This window comes from Enoplosus armatus, chromosome 1, assembly GCF_043641665.1.
Source record: "Enoplosus armatus isolate fEnoArm2 chromosome 1, fEnoArm2.hap1, whole genome shotgun sequence".
Lineage (NCBI taxonomy): Eukaryota > Metazoa > Chordata > Actinopteri > Centrarchiformes > Enoplosidae > Enoplosus > Enoplosus armatus.
In genome coordinates this window covers 18359653-18380069 of record NC_092180.1, presented here as the reverse complement: position 1 = coordinate 18380069, position 20417 = coordinate 18359653, and the positions used below count along the sequence as shown (strand labels likewise).

General features: G+C 41.2%; 4 protein-coding genes across 4 annotated transcripts; 2 read left to right on the top strand and 2 right to left on the bottom strand.

Moving 5' to 3' along the window:
- Positions 1-1884: 1884 nt before the first annotated feature.
- Positions 1885-6586, bottom strand: psmc3 (proteasome 26S subunit, ATPase 3). The gene is made up of 3 exons (XM_070910574.1): positions 6568-6586; positions 3016-3971; positions 1885-2314 (listed from the first exon to the last, which is right to left on the bottom strand). The coding sequence occupies exons 1-3, from the start codon at positions 6584-6586 to the stop codon at positions 1976-1978; spliced, it is 1314 nt and encodes a 437-aa protein (XP_070766675.1). The 3' UTR covers positions 1885-1975.
- Positions 4809-8939, top strand: tbp (TATA box binding protein). Its single transcript, XM_070910693.1, has 8 exons — positions 4809-4859; positions 5216-5426; positions 5558-5735; positions 6078-6165; positions 7089-7180; positions 8000-8167; positions 8307-8401; positions 8809-8939. Exons 1-8 carry the CDS (start codon positions 4809-4811, stop codon positions 8886-8888), a joined length of 963 nt encoding a protein of 320 aa, XP_070766794.1. The 3' UTR covers positions 8889-8939.
- Positions 8940-11749: 2810 nt separating this feature from the next.
- Positions 11750-15456, bottom strand: pdcd2 (programmed cell death 2). Its single transcript, XM_070907963.1, has 8 exons — positions 15241-15456; positions 14580-14688; positions 14305-14361; positions 13433-13621; positions 13180-13326; positions 12921-13021; positions 12717-12830; positions 11750-12394 (listed from the first exon to the last, which is right to left on the bottom strand). Exons 1-8 carry the CDS (start codon positions 15436-15438, stop codon positions 12215-12217), a joined length of 1095 nt encoding a protein of 364 aa, XP_070764064.1. The 5' UTR covers positions 15439-15456; the 3' UTR covers positions 11750-12214.
- Positions 15457-16602: 1146 nt separating this feature from the next.
- rhoua (ras homolog family member Ua) lies at positions 16603-20183 on the top strand. The gene is made up of 4 exons (XM_070905093.1): positions 16603-17187; positions 17739-17797; positions 18921-19109; positions 19795-20183. The coding sequence occupies exons 1-4, from the start codon at positions 16890-16892 to the stop codon at positions 20077-20079; spliced, it is 831 nt and encodes a 276-aa protein (XP_070761194.1). The 5' UTR covers positions 16603-16889; the 3' UTR covers positions 20080-20183.
- The last annotated feature ends 234 nt before the right edge of the window (positions 20184-20417 follow it).

Genomic DNA, 20417 nt, shown 5'->3' with positions numbered 1-20417 from the left:
TCTACAGAGTGACAGCAGCAGTCTCCAGCACATGAGCAACAGGGATCCCATTGACAGGAGCGCTGACCACCCTCTTTGTTTTGACTGCATAGGTTTACCTGGGAGGGAAACTCTGGAGTTTTTACAGTTTGTATCACACCACTGTGTTGTGTTTTGTCTGGTTAGGACGGGTGACAGTAATGCTGAGGGGCACGTCCAGGATGAGGAGGTCCATTCCAGCAGCCTGGGCTCTTTGGAGACTACTGAGTCCTTTCATACTACACTGGAAATGTAATTGCTCCAAGACCACATTACAGCAACCAGGAAACAGGGTTGACTTTGAAAAGGTTTCTCCAGGCCAGAAAATTGTAGTATCCATTTGGCCTTTTGTTATTGTTAGTGATTATTTGACCATTTATTTTGTTTTGTATTTTACAGTTAGTAAGTTAAAAAAAAAAATAGGAGAATGAATTACATGCATATCTACACATAGTTATGTACATGAGGCTAAAAATAATGCAGTTTAATACAACAGTCCTGCAATAAATCCTTCATGAAGGTTGTAACGTTGAAAGTTGTTGAAAGAGAAGTGTTGATTCAACCAGGGCCGGCTCTGGGCATAGGCGAACTAGGCGGTCGCCTAGGGCGCCACCTGCCGGAGGGGGCGCCGCTCCAAGCTCCAAGCCTACGGCTGTTGTTATTAATGTTATAATGTTTGCCGTGTATGCGCGCGCGGGGGGGCGGGCAAAATCATAATCTCGCCTAGGGCACCAAAATGGCTAGGGCCGGCACTGGATTCAACTGTGTGATCATTTAGGAGGATGTAGGTTGTTGTGCTGTTGAACTGTATAGCATTATACAGAGAGGTGTTTTTGTTATTTAAACTGCCCTCATTTATATATATATATTAGAAACTGTCAGTACACTACAATACAGTTCAACAGCACCACAAACTACATCCTCCAAAATGATCATACAGTTGAATCAACACCTGTGTTTTGACCTTCAGGGCCACCGTATAAAGTGACAAATTCAACTCAAAGCAAACAGATTGCATACTAAATACGGTCAATTTGTGGGCACTATTTTGCAACAATGCAATGCAAAAAGGAAGAGCTGCTCTGAAGAATTGAAAAAAATAAAAATAACTTTGAGTTGGTGATGAAACAGCTCCTAAAAAATCCTGGAAACAAAAAATAAGTATTAAATCTTGGGAACAAATATGTGGATGTCTCTTCGTGAAGTTTAATTGGCAGTAGCTTTGCAAAGTTGCAGTTTGATTGACATCCAGCAATGACAGCAATCCGTTGGTATAAGATGGTAAAGTATGTTGATATTTTTGTATAATAACTAGAACAGTATACATATATAATGATTAGTACGTAGTATAGATTTGGGGCAACACTAGTGTCTATAGCAGGGCTGTCGAACTGGTCGATTTGAATGGAATGCAGCCAATTTTAATGCTATTAATTACCCGTTCTTTTCCTGCTGTCAAAATGTCTGCCATGAAAATGACATATTGTGTTAACAAATCTGAAAGGTTCTCACCTATTTTAATTCGTTCTGTGCATTGTGTTGTACACGGTTTTGTTACTTTGTCTTCATTTCTTCCTGCAGTTCCTCACACTGCCTGTGCTCAGGAGTAACAAATAAAACAACTGTTTAATGTTGGTTAATTTTCTGGTATTGTGTTAATACGCTTTGTTTTGTTTTTTTTGTTTTTTTTTAAATAACACCTATATTGTACTAAACTAACACTGGGCTCCAGCCCAATAAAGACTTAACTTCTCTGTTTAATAATTTCACATCTGTGATATTATTCTGCACCATGTGAAACTGTGACAACACAGGAAGAAATGACAACACCTAGTTACAACATTTTATTAAATTTTATTAACCCAAGTTAATCATCAACTATAACAAGTGTTTACTTAACAGCTGTTTCAATAATCAAAGACTCTCTCACACATAAACACAGACACAGACAGTGTCCTCAGGCGTAGTACTGAAGGTTGGCCTTCTTCTTGGCTTGGACCTCCAGGATTCCCTCCATGTAATCTTCATGGTTCAGCTCTGTGGCCCCGCGGCGCAGTGCGATCATACCGGCCTCCACACACACAGCTTTGCACTGGGCTCCGTTGAAGTCGTCGGTGCAGCGAGCCAGCTCCTCGTAGTTGACATCAGGACTGACGTTCATCTTGCGGGAATGAATCTGCATGATGCGAGCTCTGGCCTCTTCGTTTGGCATGGGGAACTCAATCTTTCTGTCCAGACGACCAGAACGGAGCAGCGCAGGGTCCAAGATGTCAACTCTGTTGGTGGCAGCAATCACCTAAACAATAAAAATGTATGTAGTTATACTGAAGTCATCATACTGTAAAGTGGTGATTAAAAAGATAGGAAAGTTAAAGGCTTAAATTCTCTGTACATCAGTTCATTTAGTCTTTTGTGAGAGTTTCCAAAAGATAAACTGTGTGTGCGCGCCATTTCCTGTGTAAAGAACAACCTAATCAGAATATGAAGAATAGTAGTCCACATACTAAGGTTCTTGGAGTATTGAGTACTCTTTTGTTCTATATATTTGAATGGTTCATGTCCATCTTAATTTGGTAGTTACCTTGTTATTATAGTACAGTTTTCTATTTTAGTGTTTTTGTCTGATATTATGATGATGTTAAAATTAAGAAAGTTAGTTTATTGTTTATCATAGGACATGTATGTAATATTAATATAATAAAGATTTTGTATTATGAAATTTGATATTTTTAGTTTTTTTTTGGTTATAGATATATTCTCCCATAGATTATAAGTTGCTGGTCTTAAATACTGCATTACAGTAAAGTTACTTAGAGACTGTGTTTGATTTCGATACAACTTTGTTCAATTACTGAGGCACATTTCTCCCAGAATGAAATATAAATTAGAAATACCTGAGAATGTCAGTTGATATACAGTTCCTGTCCTGGTTATACATGCTGTATTTAAACATATAAAAGGTGTTTAAAGAGTTTCTTTTGGTGGCATCATCTTTACCTTGACCTGCATGTTGGGCTGAAACCCGTCCAGCTGGTTGAGCAGCTCCAGCATGGTCCTCTGCACCTCTCTGTCTCCTGCCTTCTCGCTGTCAAACCTCTTGGTTCCGATGGCGTCCAGCTCATCGATGAAGATGATGGATGGGGCTTTCTCTTTGGCCAGGGCGAAGGCGTCTCTCACCAGCTTGGCTCCATCTCCGATGAACATCTGGACCAGCTGTGGGCCGGCCAGCTTCAGGAAGGTGGCCTTGGTCTGAGCTGCACAGGCCCTAGCCAGGAGGGTCTTCCCAGTGCCAGGTGGTCCGTACATCAGGACCCCTTTGGGTGGCTGGATTCCCAGGTTCTCAAACTTCTCCTTGTGGTTCATGGGCAGGACGATGGCCTCCACCAGCTCCTGGATCTGCTTGTCCAGCCCTCCTATGTCGCTGTACTGCTCTGTGGGGCGCTCATCCACCTCCATGGCCTTAACTCTGGAGTCATACTCTGTGGGTAAGGTCTCCAGGATCAGGTAGGAGTCTTTGTTGACCCCCACCAGGTCTCCGGGCTTCAGCTTCTCGGCGTCCACCAGCCCGATCACGGGCAGGAAGTAGGTCTGTCGAGTGGAGGTCTTAATGACGGCGCATTTTCCTTTCCTCTGAGAGTCCAGATCCACATTAGCCCCATCTTCCTCCTGGTCGTTAGGGTCCACATCCAGCAGCTCGATCACATTAGACACAAGGTACGGCAGGGTTTTGTTCACCTTTATCTTCTCCGTGTTTTCTTTGATTTTATCCTTCATAGCCTGCAGCTCGTGGGTCACCCTCAGCACCTCGCTCTTCATGATCTTTATCTCGCTGTCGAGGAGACGAGTTCGCTGAACTATCTCATCTGTGGACATTTTTAACACTTCTTCGCCGATTCCATCCTCCACTTCGTCCCAAACTGATTTGTCACTCAGCGACGCCATTTTTGCTCTGCCTGTGGTGAACTGTGACACAGCGGAAAATAAAGGTTCTACTTCCGGAAGTAGCCGACAAGGCTCACGAGCGCCGAAGCACAGGACTGGAAATGAAACGAACCTGAAGCTGAACTAATTTTCTTCGTGTGCTGATTTGAACTACGAGTGTCAGTGTAAGTTTGCTGCCAACGTACTGTGGTGCACTGGCAAATGTCAAAGTTATTTGCACCTCTTTTTAGCACACAAAGTCAATGCTTTCACTTTGGCCACAACGCGCTTGACTTCATGTTTCAGCTTCACGTTAGCTAGCGTTGCTAATATTAGCTCTGCGGCTAACTTCAGCTAGCCAGTGTGTTGATATATTTCATTTTGGTGCCTGTCAAGACATCCTGCTGGAGGACGACTTGAGTTTTGATGAATTTGTCACCCGTACTTTGCATACCAAACTTTTTAGAGGACAAATAATGCATTGGTACCAAAATGAATGAACGAGCTAACGTTAAAGTAAGGTTAATTAACGGTAAAGCTAAATGTGGTGGTTAGCAAGCAGTGAATGTGTTCGCGCCACCGCTGCAGCTGCACGAAATCGGCTTCATGTTATTTGCAAGTTCTTCACTCAACTTTGATGATGCACGGTGATATATAATTACACGTGTTTGTTTGAGTAAACCTTAGTTCTGTCCATCTTTTCAGGCAGGACATAAGAAGACTGTTTCTGCAGAGTCCCGTCCACTGTGGTTGTTGGTGTTTTTCTACTGTAATATAGACCCCGGAACGCACTACTTTGAGGCACCTGCTTTGTAAAGTGTTACGTCCTGCTCTTGGGTGGCAGTGAGCTGAAGTGAGGAGCTAAAGAGATGGACCAAAACAACAGTATACCAGCCTTCCAGGGGCTGGCCTCCCCTCAGGTAACACTGGTTTCAAGTATTTTATATTTAAAACATTTTAAAGTGAATTTGCCTTCTCACCAGTGCAAGCTCCCAGCTTGCCCCCAACATAGTCAGATTTACCACATCGCACTCCTAGCTTGCTGTAGCTTCCCAGCACCCCCACATCTCACCGAGGCATCAAGGTACCACCGTGGTCCTGCTTCAGGGGAGCTCTCATCCTGCAGCTTTAGATCATTATGTTAGTATGTAGGTTTTCATTTTCTTTATGTAAAGTGAAAAACTTTGACCATGGTGAATTCTTGCTTCATCATTTGCTTCTTGTGTAGCTTTTCTGCTCGATCCCAATGTTCTTTTGGTTGTGTGTCCTTGTGCAGGGTGCCATGACCCCAGGCATGCCAATCTTCAGTCCCATGATGCCGTATGGCTCAGGGCTGACACCCCAGCCCGTCCAGAACACCAACAGTTTATCTATACTGGAGGAACAGCAGAGGCAGCAACAACAGCAACAGCAACAACAGGCACAGCAAGCAAACACAGGTACAACACACAATACTGTCATATTCCTCTCAATCATTTCCCAGCCTTGTGAAGTGAGATCATAATCTTATATCACCAAAATGGATAACTTCCCCCATTTATTCGGAGAAAATAATTTTGATATTTATCATCCATGTCTGAACCATAGTGGTTTATTGGTTTCTTTCTTTGTTCTCCAGGCCTTCCTGGAACGTCGGGGCAGACCCCTCAGCTTTACCATTCCCAGGCGGTAGCAGGCTCGACCACCACAGCACTACCAGGGAATACCCCGCTCTACAACACCCCGCTGACCCCCATGACCCCTATCACACCCGCCACACCCGCCTCAGAGAGCTCTGGAATAGTACCACAGCTACAGTATGTTTCATGTAAAGAACAATGGAAAGAACAGTTTATGCCACTTGTATCTGTCACTCAGCTAATAAACAGAATTTTCCCTTAATGTTACGTTCCTTTAGGCAGTGGTAACTGTTGAAGTTAAGTTTACTACTAGATATTCCTATAGGGAAATGCGTGCAAAGTGAATTAAAATTAGGTTAGACCCGAAACACAAATATATAAGTCGTCAATGTTTATTACTGCTGTAATTTACTATATTGCCATTATTTCCACACAGTTTCACTTGGTTCTGAGCTACTGACTGAACAGTTTTCCTTTAGGTCTCTTACTCAGTGCTTTTCTTACTTTCCCTTCTATTAGAAACATAGTATCTACTGTAAATCTGGGCTGTAAACTGGACTTGAAGACCATCGCCCTGAGAGCCAGGAATGCAGAGTACAACCCAAAGGTGAGACTGCCACACATTACTGCGATCAGCTGTATGTTGCTCAACAATGTGACTTTTTTTAGCTGCTGACGGTGGGGCTTAAAGGAAGATTTCAGTTCATTTCAACCTATTTTGGCTCTGTGGGTTATATGAACTTTATACTCGTGAGTTCCGTTGTAGACATTTGGGGAAATGTGGCTTTGCACTAAACAACGTATACTGAAACAAGCTGCGCGCGCCTCTTACGGCTTTCTAAATAAACATAATTTTTCCATGAATTATTCCAAACACTTGTCTCCAAGTCTGACCGAAAGTTAACACAGACAGTAGCTGCAGTTGCATGTTGGTTTGTTTACATGTGTGAGGCTATGGATCGCAAGATAGACATTTTGGGATATTTTTTACCTGGCCCTAATAAATAACCTTTTCTCTCAGCTACCATTGTAATTTCATATCATATTAACTCTCAGCAAAATGTATAACCAGATGCCAGTGTTTATGGACCTTTTTCACTGCAGACATTTTGACTTGTCAAAGCAGGAAAAGCACAGGTGATACTACTTTTGTTAATGGTGACTCCGTTCCATTAAGTGTCCCGGTAAGCCATGATGGAGAGCCAGTGTGCAATACCAGGACCCTGGAACTAGCTCTCTTGTACAGTGGAGCACATCAACATTTTCTTGAAATGTCAAAATGTCTGCTGTGAAAAATAAACAGCCACATGTATTGGGAATACACCTTGTTGAAATAAACTGTGATGATTCCCTGATCTTTCTTCTAGTACCGTCACGCCAAAATGTCCTCCTTATACACAAGAAATACCAAAACTGAAAGGGCAAAATGTTGCAATAAAATATACTGGATGTATTTATGCTAAACAGCCTACATTTATAGGGAAGCACCTCCGGCTTCAATAATATTCTCGCTCTCTCCTTTTCTTGTAGCGTTTTGCTGCGGTCATCATGAGAATACGAGAACCCAGGACCACTGCTCTCATCTTCAGCTCTGGCAAGATGGTCTGCACTGGAGCCAAGAGGTCAGAATATGGTTTATTTGATTTCCATTTAGGTGATAAAAAGCCAGATTTTCACAGTAGTGTTGTCTCTAGTAGGGTCTTACCAATAGTATCCTTCTGAGAAAACACACGCTAGCCTTTCCTTGACTTTCAATAAAATGTTCTCTTGCATCTCATCTAGGGCTGTGTCTACATCATCAATTGCGTAAATGCAGCAATAATGTGTCAATGCGTCGCACTGTTTACGTTCATCCCCAAGTATGGCGGCTCCTGCTCCCGGACATTCCCAAAAGCCCAAACTGTGTGGGAATTCTTTAAACAGCGACCCAATAAAATGGTGCTCTGCGTGCGTTGTAAAACTGAAATGGCCAACCACAGCAACTGCTCAGAAGAAAACATCCCCGGGCTCTCTGACCTCAAAATGACGAGACGGCAGTGTTTGGACTATTACAGGGAGTTTTGAGCCAGTGCCTGGGACTCCTCATTGCGTCCTTATCTGTTGTGTTTCAGACAAGAACTCAACGAAGGGTGGGAAATTAGCACCAGCCACATGCTGGTAAAATATGAAAATGGCTGCTAGATTTCAAACACAAAATAATATTAATAATATAATATACTATTGAGTGGCTGGTGAATTTGAACATTTATCTTTCAGTGGCTGGTAGATGTTCACATTTTAAAAGTTAATTTACCACCCTGAATGTTAAATCATACTCAACACTTACTTTACGGGATTAATCAACTATTCAGAAAATAATCGATAGATTAATCAATTTTTAAAAAATCGTTAGTTGCAGCCTTAATCTCATCTCCTTTCCTCTCCTTAATGCTTCTCTCTAGTGAGGAGCAGTCGAGGTTAGCTGCCAGAAAATATGCTCGTGTGGTGCAGAAGCTCGGTTTTCCTGCAAAGTTCCTGGACTTCAAGATTCAGAACATGGTGGGAAGCTGCGACGTGAAGTTCCCCATTCGGCTGGAGGGATTAGTCCTCACACATCAACAGTTTAGCAGGTAATTCATGTTTGTTTTGTGTTTTGTGCAGCTAAAAGTCATGGTCACTAATTTCTGCTCTTTTCTCACCACTAGTATATGATGGCTGCGTTATTTATTTTAATGATTGTACTAAAACTGAGTCATTTGTTTGTTTCAGCTATGAACCGGAGCTGTTTCCAGGACTGATTTACAGAATGATCAAACCCAGAATCGTCCTGCTCATCTTTGTCTCTGGGAAAGTTGTACTCACAGGTAAGACCCTTTCTTCTCTGCTAATGGCCTCAGTTTCCTCTTTAGTCCTTGGTAGACATTGTCAGGAATCCCCACTCTTCATATCGCACAAATAGAGCTGGACCAGATTTGAGGTGGATACTGAAATCTTTTTTGATATGGATTCTTTAAATTTGGTACTTAGTGGGACATTTTATAGTTGGGGGGAAAAACTTTTTCAAACGACCTCATGATGTCTCTGGCCTTTTTGTGTTCAATAACAATAAAAAATGGTAACAGTGTTGATGTATCGGTCAAACTCTTCACACAACCAACCTGAAATTGATTAGAAATTGATCAGATTCCTCAAAAACTACAACATATATGGTGATTATCTCTGTGCCAGTGTAACTCATTGTAGTTAATGATATGTGTTGCTTGTTTTTAAGGTGCCAAGGTGAGAGCAGAGATCTACGAAGCGTTTGAAAACATCTACCCCATTTTGAAAGGCTTCCGCAAGACAACGTAGAACCTGCAGCTCCCTCTTTTACTGTCTCTTTTTACTCTGATTTTTTTCTCAAATTCACATGAAGCGTCATCTGTATGTTGACCTCTCCAAGTGGACTGCTGTAAGGGCTGTTGGAAAGGGATGCGAGTCATCATTTTTTATTTTATTTTGTCCCTCCTAGTTTGTATTTTTTTTTTTTTGTTGCCGTGTTCTGATCACAAGTGACGGTATATTTCACACACAGACGTCTCCATTTATTTGGAACCTTTTCTCTGTTTTTGCCCAGTTATTTTTCTGTTGTCCTGATCACATCCCTGATTGTACATAAGACTGTAAAGAAATGTAAAAATCGCTGATTAGAGGAGAAGCAGTCTGACAGACTGTTTTTTGTTTTTATTTTAAGCAGTTTTAAATAGTTTTGTACATTGCATTTTTATTAATCGTCTGCTTGATTTGTATCAAGACATGTTTGCGTCAGTCAGTCCCACATTCCTGTTAACAGTATTAGCTGAGATTTTAGTTCGAAAGACTGTTTATCCCAAATCAGTTTTCTTTTTGAGAGTTTTATCCTCAAACCTTTTACATTCAAATCAATTGGACCTTTGCTCAGCAAGACGTATTATAGTCCAGTCTGTTAACTGAAGTTGGATGCTCTCAAGTTTTGAATTGACAAAAGTTAAATTAAATCTGCTTCTTGATACAGTTGTACTTATAAATCAGCCAGAATCAAAACAAGACACTGTTGGTCTTAAAGTAGACAGCCTCGTCTTTTACTTATCTTAAAGTCACATCTGGCATCTTAAATTCACTAGCACTAAAAGACATCATGGTGGCAGATAACCTATGCATCATGTTGCCATGTTTATGTATTGTAAAGTTTTCCTATATATTTTTTGGCCATTTAAAACTATATTTAAAAAGTTTTCTTTTGAAGAATTATTTTTGAGCGTTGGCAAATGAAGTGAATCTGTCTTGGTTGTCCATTCTGTTTGCTCAGCCACACACTTAGCCAAAAACGCATTTTTAAAGTTTGGGCACTTGTTGGTGTGCTTGTGTGTCACAGACGACTTGGACTGTCAGTTTCACCATCTGTGTGTCTGCTACCTGACGTCTGTATGGACAGCAGAATGGCTGAAGAGAGGAGGCTTTAATACTAAACTACATTTAGTATTAATTCATACTTGTCTCTGTGATTCTGAACTTATCAGCGGCCAAGCAGGAGACCAGGAAGCCCCGTCACATCAAAATGCAATTCTGCTTCTTCTGAAAATGTTGATGTGCTCCACTGTGCATTAATAAATGTGTACATTCTGACTCTCTTGTTAAAGCTGCTTCTTTCACTACAATAACATTTTGGTGCTGTTTGTGTTGTCCAGCGAATACAACTCTTGTCTACTGAAGGAGCGCAGGAGTTAAAAAATTGTAAACGTCAAAAATACCATCATCTTGCGTGACAATGCATGGTAGATAGGTAAACTTCTTTGACTAAGTGAAGGAGAAGTTAGGTCCCACCACTGTGTAAACTGGGTTTTATTTATTGGTGGCTGGGTGAGAACAAAGTCACACTGCAGTGTACACATTTAAGAAAGGCCAAAGACAGTGGTACCATTACCCCTCATTTACTGCAACATTAACCACCTGCTGTAAATCAAACCTGAGTGTAAAGATCATTTTCAACTTAAAGTTAAACTCTGTTATTTACCAGACATGCTAAGATACAGTCTAAATGCAATGCACATTTAAAGTGAAACTATGTAATTTCTGACAGAAAAAGCAAAACGTTCTTTCAAATGAAAAGTTGAATTCATAAGCAATGAAATGTACAGATCCCCCGAAGGGTCACGGCAAGAATATTTTTGAGGAATACTTTTGCGTTACTTCGCATTAGCGGCTGTGGCTGTGGATCTGGTTATTGCATGGACTATGGTTGCTGTACTGTAACTAGCCAAGAAGGCTTCTTTAAGCTAAACGGAATTTGAACTCTATCAGATATGACAGATGTGTTACCAATACAGTGTTAGTTACACCCAAATATACTAATGCAGCCATAATCATAACAACCAAAGCACATCATGGCTACAGCCACGATCACAGCGACAGCAACAGCCAGATCTAGGTCATCCTATGGCTATAGTCATAATCACAGCTGCTGTACAGTCTGTCTCAATCAGCAGAAGTCAGTGAGAGAGCTGGTTCATGAGCTCTGCTAGTTATCTATACAACTGCAACTATACAGACTTGCACCTGAGCAGCCACAGCTGAAGGTGAGCCCACTGTCTACTGCATAATACATAATACTATATCATAATACAACTCGGCCTTTCTCTATGGATCAGAAGGAATGCGAAACGGTAAAGCAAAATAAGCATGAAAGAAATTAAGAAAAAATTATTCCCGCCAAAGGTTTCAGGACAATCTGGAAATTTTCTGCTTATGTACTTGACTGAAGTGCTTGAATTTTACCCGTAAAAAGCTGTACGAACCCTGTTAATAGCTCTTATATACTTGAGCTACTCTTAAATTCTGTTCTAACATTCATCATTTTCCTGTAACGCCATTCAAAAGTTACATAGTCTCTCTTTAAACTTCATATTTCGCTGAATTAGTGACAATCTGATGGTTTTCATGGGCATAAATGTCCTTTTCTTGTAGCATCATCTGGTCTGTGATGTATGTAACCTTGAATATAATTTGTACCAGTCTGTTAAGATGACACTGTAACAATCAGTGGGAGACATCATTGACAGTTAGAAAAATGAAAATGTCTAAACATCAGACTTGATGTCTAGTGTTCATATTACCTGTCTGCCTCTGAAAATGCAGGAAATCAGATAAACCCTTGTTCAGAAAACTTTGTTAAAAACTTTATTGTGTGATGATAACTTCAATGTCAACGTCATATTGTATTTGTTATGCTAGCCCCAATATATCTACTGTATAAACAGTATGTAGCACTGAAAATGGATATAACATGAGCCAGAAATACCACTGATGCATTGTTCTTAACAGTCAGAATTTAAAAATATAATAGAACAATTTTGGAAAAGGCAGGAAACCAGAATTCCTGTTTGACTATGAATACTTTTACTTTTAATAGATATACTTAATGAATTCATAGATAACACACAGTCAGTACACAGAATAATAAATGCACAACTGTTCCTGGTTCAAATCCAGACCAATCCAGTGAATATCTGCCATCCAAAAACATCTTCATCCTCCTTGATAGTCTGATAGGGAGGAGAAGGTTTAATTTGATCAGTTACATATAAGAACAGCAGCACGTGTCCAGTCCACTTCACCTGCATCAGTGTGTCTTAAAGTCTGTCCAGCAGCACACACACACATTATGTAGGTTTGGTTTGCGTGTGTTGCTCTGAGCTGAAGTCTTGCTTCCAGATGAACTCAGGGCAGTACTGGTCGTCATGGTTACAGCTGGCAGAGCACGTGTAGACAGCCAGCGTCCCCCAGTCGATACTGGCTCCTGTTGAGTCCACACACAGACTGTTTAATAGCTGGGGCATCACCTAAACACACACACACATGATTATTACATTTACATGTGAATTAAATCTAAATCACTTCCACTCAGTCATTCCAAATAATTAAATACACTTTCACTTGACTTGCTGTCTTAATTTCCCATCACCAACACGCCTACACAACTTTATATACTTGGCACACAGGAGCATGTTGGCATTCAGGGCTGTGGTGAGTGAGAAGGTGAAAACTAGGGCAAAGGAAGATGGAAGGAGAAGAGGGGAAACAACAGCATTGAGATGAAAACATTAAGACATAAGTAAGTCTTTAAGAAGTCAGATTAGGGAGAATTGAGCAGGCGGTGACTACCTGAAACTCAAAAGTCCTCTTGGCGCCACAGGTGCATGGTGGGATATCCTGATCTGAAGGGATGTGCTGTGAAGAGACCCACAAGGGAGAGCCCCTTCGACTGTAACGCACCACCTGAACGTAACAAAACACTGTGAGATGGACACAGACCTTGATTGCATTCATTCAAGTCTTTTTACCATATCAGATTTATTATTATTTTACCTGGTGTGGCTCTGGGGCGATCTTCTTTTTAAACCGCTGGAACACTTTGTTGTCTTCAGTCTCATGCATAGCCATCTCCTCCAGGTCGGTCTCTGCCAGGGCTGAACACAGAATACAAAGTCAGGATCAACGCTTTATAAAGACACAATGAAAGAAAAATAAATTGTCAGAATGGCTGGATTTTTACTAAAAATTGCACATTTTATGATTTTTCCATTTAATACATGTGACCAGTTGTCAGACATAAGTGAAAGCTTACTGTCTGCTAAGGAAGGGCAATCTACACCCCCCTCCTCTTCTTCTTCAGCCTCCTTTGTGTCCTCCTCTTCCTCTTCCTCCTCCTCAGGCTCAGTGACCAGCTCCGACTCAGGGAAGAGGAAGGGAGAGGTTGTGACAATGGCCGCTTCTATACAAACAGACAGACAAAAGACACAGTATAGTGTATGACTGCTGTGAGTATGCAGGGGAAATACACACACGTCCATTTTTAATCCAATGAATAACACACACACCTGGGCTGCAACACTCCCTCTTGTGTGTGTGTTTCCAGTGGAGGGTCTGGTGGTGTTTTCCACAGTAGCTTACAGTGTGACAGCGGGAGCAGGCTTTGTTGCCGGGGCAACCACACACCCAACATAGTTTAATTCCAGACATGGACAACACACTCTGGTCCGGTTCAGGATCGCTGGGGGGTTCATCCTCTGAGGACAAAAAGGGAAAAAGAGAAATCAGACCACGTGTCCTGCCAGAATCCTTTTATCTATAACTGACATTTAATGACCTGTGTAATGACTGCATTGTAAAATACTAACAGCATGTCAACAGAAAACAGGTTTCCTCAGTGTTTTGTAGGTATCGCACTGACTACACTCTTAACTGCAATATGTATTGGCCACCAGTGGTTCAAATTAGATGAATGCATCATACCAAAGCCAAGCTAATGTTGAAATACACAAAAAATGACAAATTCAAAAGAAAAGTTAAGTCACAATTAGAAAATGTCATCTTTCATATCATTTTGTATCAATGCCTATATGTTAGCTCACTAAACATATAGAAGTATTGATAAGTGACACCTCTCAACTCAACTCTACTGTATTTATGTAGCACTTTACACACACCACAGTTGGTCCAAAGTGCTTTACAGCACGGGGAGAAAAGAGAGAAGAAAATTAGATTTTGATCATCAGCTAAAGTTGAGAGCAACATATTCAAATAGACAATACTAAACTACAGATGACTGTCACTGTGAACTGACTGCAGAATATTTAAACACTTTAAAGCACTTTCGCAAACACTATATTTTGAATACATCTTTAATAGTTGATAGTAAGACGTGATGAAGAATTATACATTGACTGACATCCTGGTAAAATACACAAACCTGGTGGAGGGTCATAGGGGTAGAACTCATTCCTCCGAGGTAGCTGACTTCTGAAGACTGAAAGGAAAGGAAGAGAAAACACAATCTGTCAGAAAAAAGCGTAAAATATATTTACCGTTTTAAAAAAATAGTCCCAGACAACAGATGAGAAGTGTTTAAAAATGTGGAGAGGAGAAGATGTGCGGACGGGAGGAGAATAAAAGCAAGCAGAGCAAAAGACTAACGAGAAGATGTTTAACAACAAACATTAAAGCAACAATAATGGTTACAGGTACCTTTCATACAGCGGCTGTCGTTGCATGTGTAGCAGCCTTGAGTTTTGCAGCAGAACAGAAAGAGCGTTCGATGGAAACTTCTGTCCTGACCAGAAATTGGTGCGTACACCTGCAAGGAAGCTGGAGAAGGTCACTACACAGAAGAGCTGTGATTCAGAGCAGCAGTCTGGTGGACTTCAGCCAGATCTAAAGCCAGACTGTCACACCAAAGTACTTTTAATAGTTTTATAATGAATATGGCTGAGATGGGCATGTAGAAGTTAACTACTTGGTTGACATAAAAGTGAGTAGAGTTGTCAGTTTGGGGTTTTTGGGAGTCTATGGTCCCAAATAAATGTTCATATAAGAAACATACAATTGATTAATGATCTATACCAGGACCAAGTGCTTTTTTGGTACTTTTGCTCTGAAAATATCCACATATTAATTCCACCAAGGCTGCTGTCGAGCAGCTATTCCATAATTATCTATGAAGCAGCTCGAGGTTTCTCTCTGGGTGACTTTATCACGGTCTGTCTCTCTGTAGTTCAGCTTAATGACAGCCTTGTTCCAGTCCTTTAGTTAAATCTGAGCTCTCCAGAAACACAGTGAATCATTATCTATGATGGAGGAGTGAGTCCAGATGAACCCGCTGTCTCCCTCCCTTCTCTGGGACACTCACCTGCAGCAGGAAAGCCATAGGCAGACGGCATATCTCACACTCCAGCCCGGGCAGCGAGGGCAGGCCTCTCTGGCTGAGCCACGCCGGTTTCCCCCCGATTTTACTGGGGAACTGCGGGGACAGAAGCCGCCACGGCTCCGCCTCCTCCAGGAAACCTAGAACTACCTCCGCCGAGGACATGCTAGTATCGCCGGACATTTTAGTGCGGAGGTTACCTGTCTGTCACATGAACAGCTTGTGTTAGCAACTGTTCAGTAGAAGCGAAGAGTTTTTTCAACCTGTCACAACACAACACATGAAACTCGGGTGCAGTTTAGAAAAGCGTCCGTGCGGAAACACTGACGAATCGGTATTTCGTACCGCCTCTTTCCTCTAGAAATATTATGGCATGCACTATAACGACTAATCTAGATGTATATTATTTGTGGGGAAACATGAGATTAATATAGATAATAGATATATAGATAATGAGGTTTTATACGACGTGCTATGTGTCTTTTTCACTTTGTCCACTAGATGGCCTCAATGTCCTGCCAGAAGTCTGTTACTGTAAGTATAATTACAGGTATATTTGTATTTTGATTAAATATTTCCATTTTATGATACTTTATACTGCACTTCAGAAGGATATATTGTACTTTCCACTCAACTACATTCATCTGACAGCTACGTTTAGTTGTTACATTAAAGATTGAGACTTTTCATTCAAAACATTTGATTAGTTCTTGAAATGTGATGCATTGTTATAGATTCATCTACTCAACATTGATATAAAGTAGCTAAACTAGTTCCCTCTCGACAATCTACAATATTATGTTGCTTATATGTCAAAATAATAGAATAAAGTGAAGAATCTGAGTATGTCTGCTGCCAGTGTAGATAGGGATAATAGACTGTATTCGTAAGATGAAACAAAAAGGGCTAAGAAATGTTTCCAGATGCCAAACAAAACTGCACAAGCCTCGTGTAAAATAAACTTGACCAGTTAGAGGAAAATTATAAAGAAAAATGAGGAGAACACAGGGCTAATAGACCTAAACAGAAAACAAAAGCATGGAAAAAAGAGATGAGAGGAGACTTTAAATAAGTTTAAAGTTTAAATCAGTTGCTGAATATGCAACACTCAGTTACTAAATTAATTTCATATACATTGGTTTCTTCATTTAAAATGTTACATTCTGCTAATTTAATTATAACAAAATCAATTGTTATTATTATCATTATAGGCTTGATGACTCTCTCTCTCTCTCTCTCTCTCTGACACACACACACACACACACACACACACACCGTGATGTCATCTGAAGGGGAGTTTGGGACGGGTCTGTCTTTCTGTCCATTGGGCGACTGGACGGACTCAGACTGAAACAAACGGCTAACGTTAATTGAATCCCCGCTCTTTTAATCGGACTTTAATTCGTGTTTAAATCAACCATGACTCTTAAAATGGACACAGTCTCAGTCCTGAGCTGTGTGGGGGTGAGCCGAAGTTCTGGCTTTTTGTAATTTAACTATGGAAACTAAAGGGAAGCCGACAGCAGCGACAACAAAAAAGTCAGTAGACAAACCGGCAGATAACGGAAGAATGGACGAAGTGAAAACTGGCCCAAACCGGGACTGAATCTCCTGCCCGGGTCTCCCCGGGCCATATGTCACCCTCCTCTCCGTGCCAGATGCCTCCGCGGGGCGATGGGGGCTACAAGCCGGCACCGGTGTCCCCTGCTCCGCCTGTCCCACCGAGGAGGGTCCGGAGCCGGGAGAGGGGCTCCGGCAGGACGCGGCGGTCCGGAGCAGGGGCAGGGTCAGCGGGAGCCGGAGCAGCGGAGAGGCGGGTGAAGTGTGTGCTGGTGGGTGACGGAGCTGTGGGGAAAACCAGCCTGGTGGTCAGCTACACCACCAACGGGTATCCCACCGAGTACGTCCCGACCGCATTTGACAACTTCTCAGGTAAAAGACGGAGCATCAGTAATGTGATTCATTCAGATGTATTTATGACAAGTTTGTCCATACAGCCGGAGAGAACCACCACAATCTACTATAATCCTGATTCACACCTCTGCTAAATGAACAAGTGGCCATGTGCTACTCAATTAGGACATTTTACATCTGCTAAAGACATTTTCTCATTTTCTCCATGGACCATCTATTAATAGTTTTTTGATTACTTGGTCCATCTTTCACTATGTATTTCTACATTTCAGTTTATATGAGTGTAATAGTTTATTTCATGTAATCAGCACCAAACCACACTGAAGTTATGACCAGAAAATGTTTTAATGTTATCAGATAGAATAGAGTATTATTCTGTGGATGACCAATCAATTAATTGATTAATCTTTTCTTTACTGTATTCACTTTAAAGTAGTTAAATATGTTACCAGCTGCTGTCATCAGATTGTGTGGTTGTTGTAAAAATAATTTCCCACATGTATTTTTAAGTGTTTAAGCTACACTATGTCTCATGATGGGTGTGTGTGTTTGTGTATATGTGTGTGTAGCGGTGGTATCAGTGGACGGGCAGCCGGTCAAACTACAACTCTGTGACACAGCTGGACAGGTCAGTGATGTCAACATAAACACACTCACACACACACACAACACATACACACACACACACACACACACACAGAGGGAGGGAGAGAGAGCAGCAGCATTTCCTGTTTTTGTTTTATTTGTGTTTGAAACAATGCCTCTGAGGAGGGGAAGTGATGAAGAGAGAACAATCTTTCTTTCTTTCTTTCTTTCTTTCTTTCTTTATGGTCTAAGTGGAAACACAAATTCTTTCTCTTTTTTTGCGTGTTTGCCTTTATTTTATAATTGACAGTGTAGAGCTACACAGAAAACGTGTGGACAGAAAGAGGCACCCCACCAAAGCTTTTTTAATTGAAAACTAAAATAGACTTCTAGCAAAGTCGAGTGTTTTGTCATGGCAACTCAAATACGTTGCTGCAAATGCATTTAGAGTTTTCATATAAATACATTTAAGTCTTGTTGCTCCAGCCACGTCTATTTGCTTGTCAGCATTTTATATAACAGAAGAGTGACTAGTTCTAGTTTGACCAACATTAAGAACATTAAGTTTTATGTTTCATAGGTAATTGGTACACAGATCAAGACTAGTCCTACACTCAAACATGTTTTACAAGGGTTATCTCAGTTAAATTTAGTTCTCTGTCCAGGAAACTGCCTGGTGGGTCTTTCCTAGGAAAAATTCTCTGGCATACAGGAAGTGATGTATTGTACATCTCTGTTTACATCAGCAACTGTTCGTTTGTCCACTGAAAATGAGCTTCAACTGATTGGATGTAGATCTAATGTTCACCTTGAAACAAGTATTGAGTTATCTGTTAAAACAAATAAAATACAAAAAACTTTAGGAAAACACTCAAAAGATAATTCACTGCTACTGTCAGGTGTGTGCTGTACCCACACATTTTGAGTGGAGGAATGTATCATGAATCATTTGTCATTAAACAGATCACTCAGCAGCACTCTAGTTGTGTTAGGATAGACTTGATTGGCAGGATGTTGTAGATTACTGCTTGTGCAATATCCCTTTGTGTTTTTTTGTCCGATAACTTTTAAAAGCATTATTGTGCTGGTTGATAAATTATTGCATTTGCAATTTTGTAGAATCTCTTCATCTGCACTTCTCTCTTGATGTCTCCCGACCTCTCCAGGATGAGTTTGACAAGCTGCGGCCTCTGTGTTACACCAGTGCAGATGTGTTCCTGCTGTGCTTCAGCGTAGTCAGTCCCGCCTCTTTTCAGAACGTTCCTGAGAAGTGGGTTCCAGAGATCCGGAGACACGCCCCCTTCGCTCCGCTCGTCCTCGTTGGGACGCAGTGTGACCTCCGAGAAGACGTCAAGGTGGAGGAAATTTAGTCTGTACAGCACTTAAACATCTCATTCTCATGTTTTTTTTCTGATGTCAACGTGTAGTTGCAAGAAATAGTTGCAAGAAATCAAAGGGAAAGAAATACAGAGTGTTTTACTGCACAGTCAAAATGAAAGATGCTGCACAAACACGCAAAAGCTTTAAGAGTTTCTTCCAGTAGCTGATTTTGGTGAGAATTAAAGGTGCAATGAAAAAAAAACTCCCCCAACATGATAAAAACTTCATACATGCAGCAACACTAGAACGAGCATCAACATCCTTTTACATTGGAAATGCTTCCCTCACGCCACACAATATAATGCCTTAATTTTGACAAGCATGAAACAAAACCACTGGTTTTGAATAGAGGCGTCAAGTCTTCATGGTCTAAATGGTAATTTTTTGCAAGTTTTATGATCTTGTTTAATTGTGTATTTGACTCAGTCTGAAGATTGATTTAGCTTTATATATAAGAATATTTCAGCTGTTTAGAAGAAAATTATCAGCAAATTGGAAGGTACAAAATCTTTGTAGGATGCTCACCAAATCTATACAACTGTCATTGATGGAAGAAAACACCGCAGGTGTATCGTTCCTGTCTCCTTGATTAATAAATCAGAAATTCCAGATACAAGATCTACAAAGTATATTAACAGACATGTTGCCTCCTGTCTTTAGGTTCTCATTGACCTGGCTAAGTACCGGGAGCGACCTGTGGATCCAGCAGACGCCCGGGACTGTGCGATGGAGATTGGAGCTGTGGCCTACATGGAGTGCTCTTCCCTGACCCAAAAGAATTTGAAAGAAGTGTTTGACACGGCCATACTGGCCAGCCTGCAGAACTGCAGCTCCCATAAGCACCCGAGAGGGAAACAGAAACGTCGAAAAAAGCAAAGGCAGACACCGGACAAGATGAAGAGTCTGTCCAAGTCATGGTGGAAAAGGTACTGCTGTGTGGCCTAGAGCAGACTGTGACGAGTTTAGGTCTTGACGTCTAAGACTCTGATCCCCTGTTGACTCTGTCCTGGTCTGGATTCAGCTGGGTTTGGGTTCTCAGTTTGTTCGGTTCTCTCTAATGGTGATGTTGAGCAGGACCTCGACTGGACTGTGGCTGGTAACCAAAGTAAGACTGTCTCGGATCTAAAATCTTTTGCATTTTGTTTTTGTTTGGAGAGGGGTTTTAGTCTTACCCTGGATGAGATTTACTACTGAGCCCAGTCTGGTTCTAGCAGGACCTGCTCTGATAATACAGCAGCTCTGTCGTGGCCTTTTTCTAACCCGGCTTTAATCTTAGCCTGCCT

Excerpts from the sequence above, each read along its gene's own strand:
- tbp (XM_070910693.1), top strand. The coding sequence starts at position 4,809 with ATGGACCAAAACAACAGTATACCAGCCTTCCAGGGGCTGGCCTCCCCT. Across the intron at positions 6,166-7,088 it reads ATGCAGAGTACAACCCAAAG|CGTTTTGCTGCGGTCATCAT; the intron begins GTGAGACTGCCA and ends CTTTTCTTGTAG. Across the intron at positions 7,181-7,999 it reads GTCTGCACTGGAGCCAAGAG|TGAGGAGCAGTCGAGGTTAG; the intron begins GTCAGAATATGG and ends GCTTCTCTCTAG.
- psmc3 (XM_070910574.1), bottom strand. Across the intron at positions 2,315-3,015 it reads AGCCCAACATGCAGGTCAAG|GTGATTGCTGCCACCAACAG; the intron begins GTAAAGATGATG and ends TTTATTGTTTAG.
- pdcd2 (XM_070907963.1), bottom strand. The coding sequence starts at position 15,438 with ATGTCCGGCGATACTAGCATGTCCTCGGCGGAGGTAGTTCTAGGTTTC. Across the intron at positions 14,362-14,579 it reads CGACAGCCGCTGTATGAAAG|TCTTCAGAAGTCAGCTACCT; the intron begins GTACCTGTAACC and ends CTTTCCTTTCAG. Across the intron at positions 12,831-12,920 it reads TCGCCCCAGAGCCACACCAG|GTGGTGCGTTACAGTCGAAG; the intron begins GTAAAATAATAA and ends TGTTACGTTCAG.
- rhoua (XM_070905093.1), top strand. The coding sequence starts at position 16,890 with ATGTCACCCTCCTCTCCGTGCCAGATGCCTCCGCGGGGCGATGGGGGC. Across the intron at positions 17,188-17,738 it reads CGCATTTGACAACTTCTCAG|CGGTGGTATCAGTGGACGGG; the intron begins GTAAAAGACGGA and ends ATGTGTGTGTAG. Across the intron at positions 17,798-18,920 it reads TCTGTGACACAGCTGGACAG|GATGAGTTTGACAAGCTGCG; the intron begins GTCAGTGATGTC and ends CGACCTCTCCAG.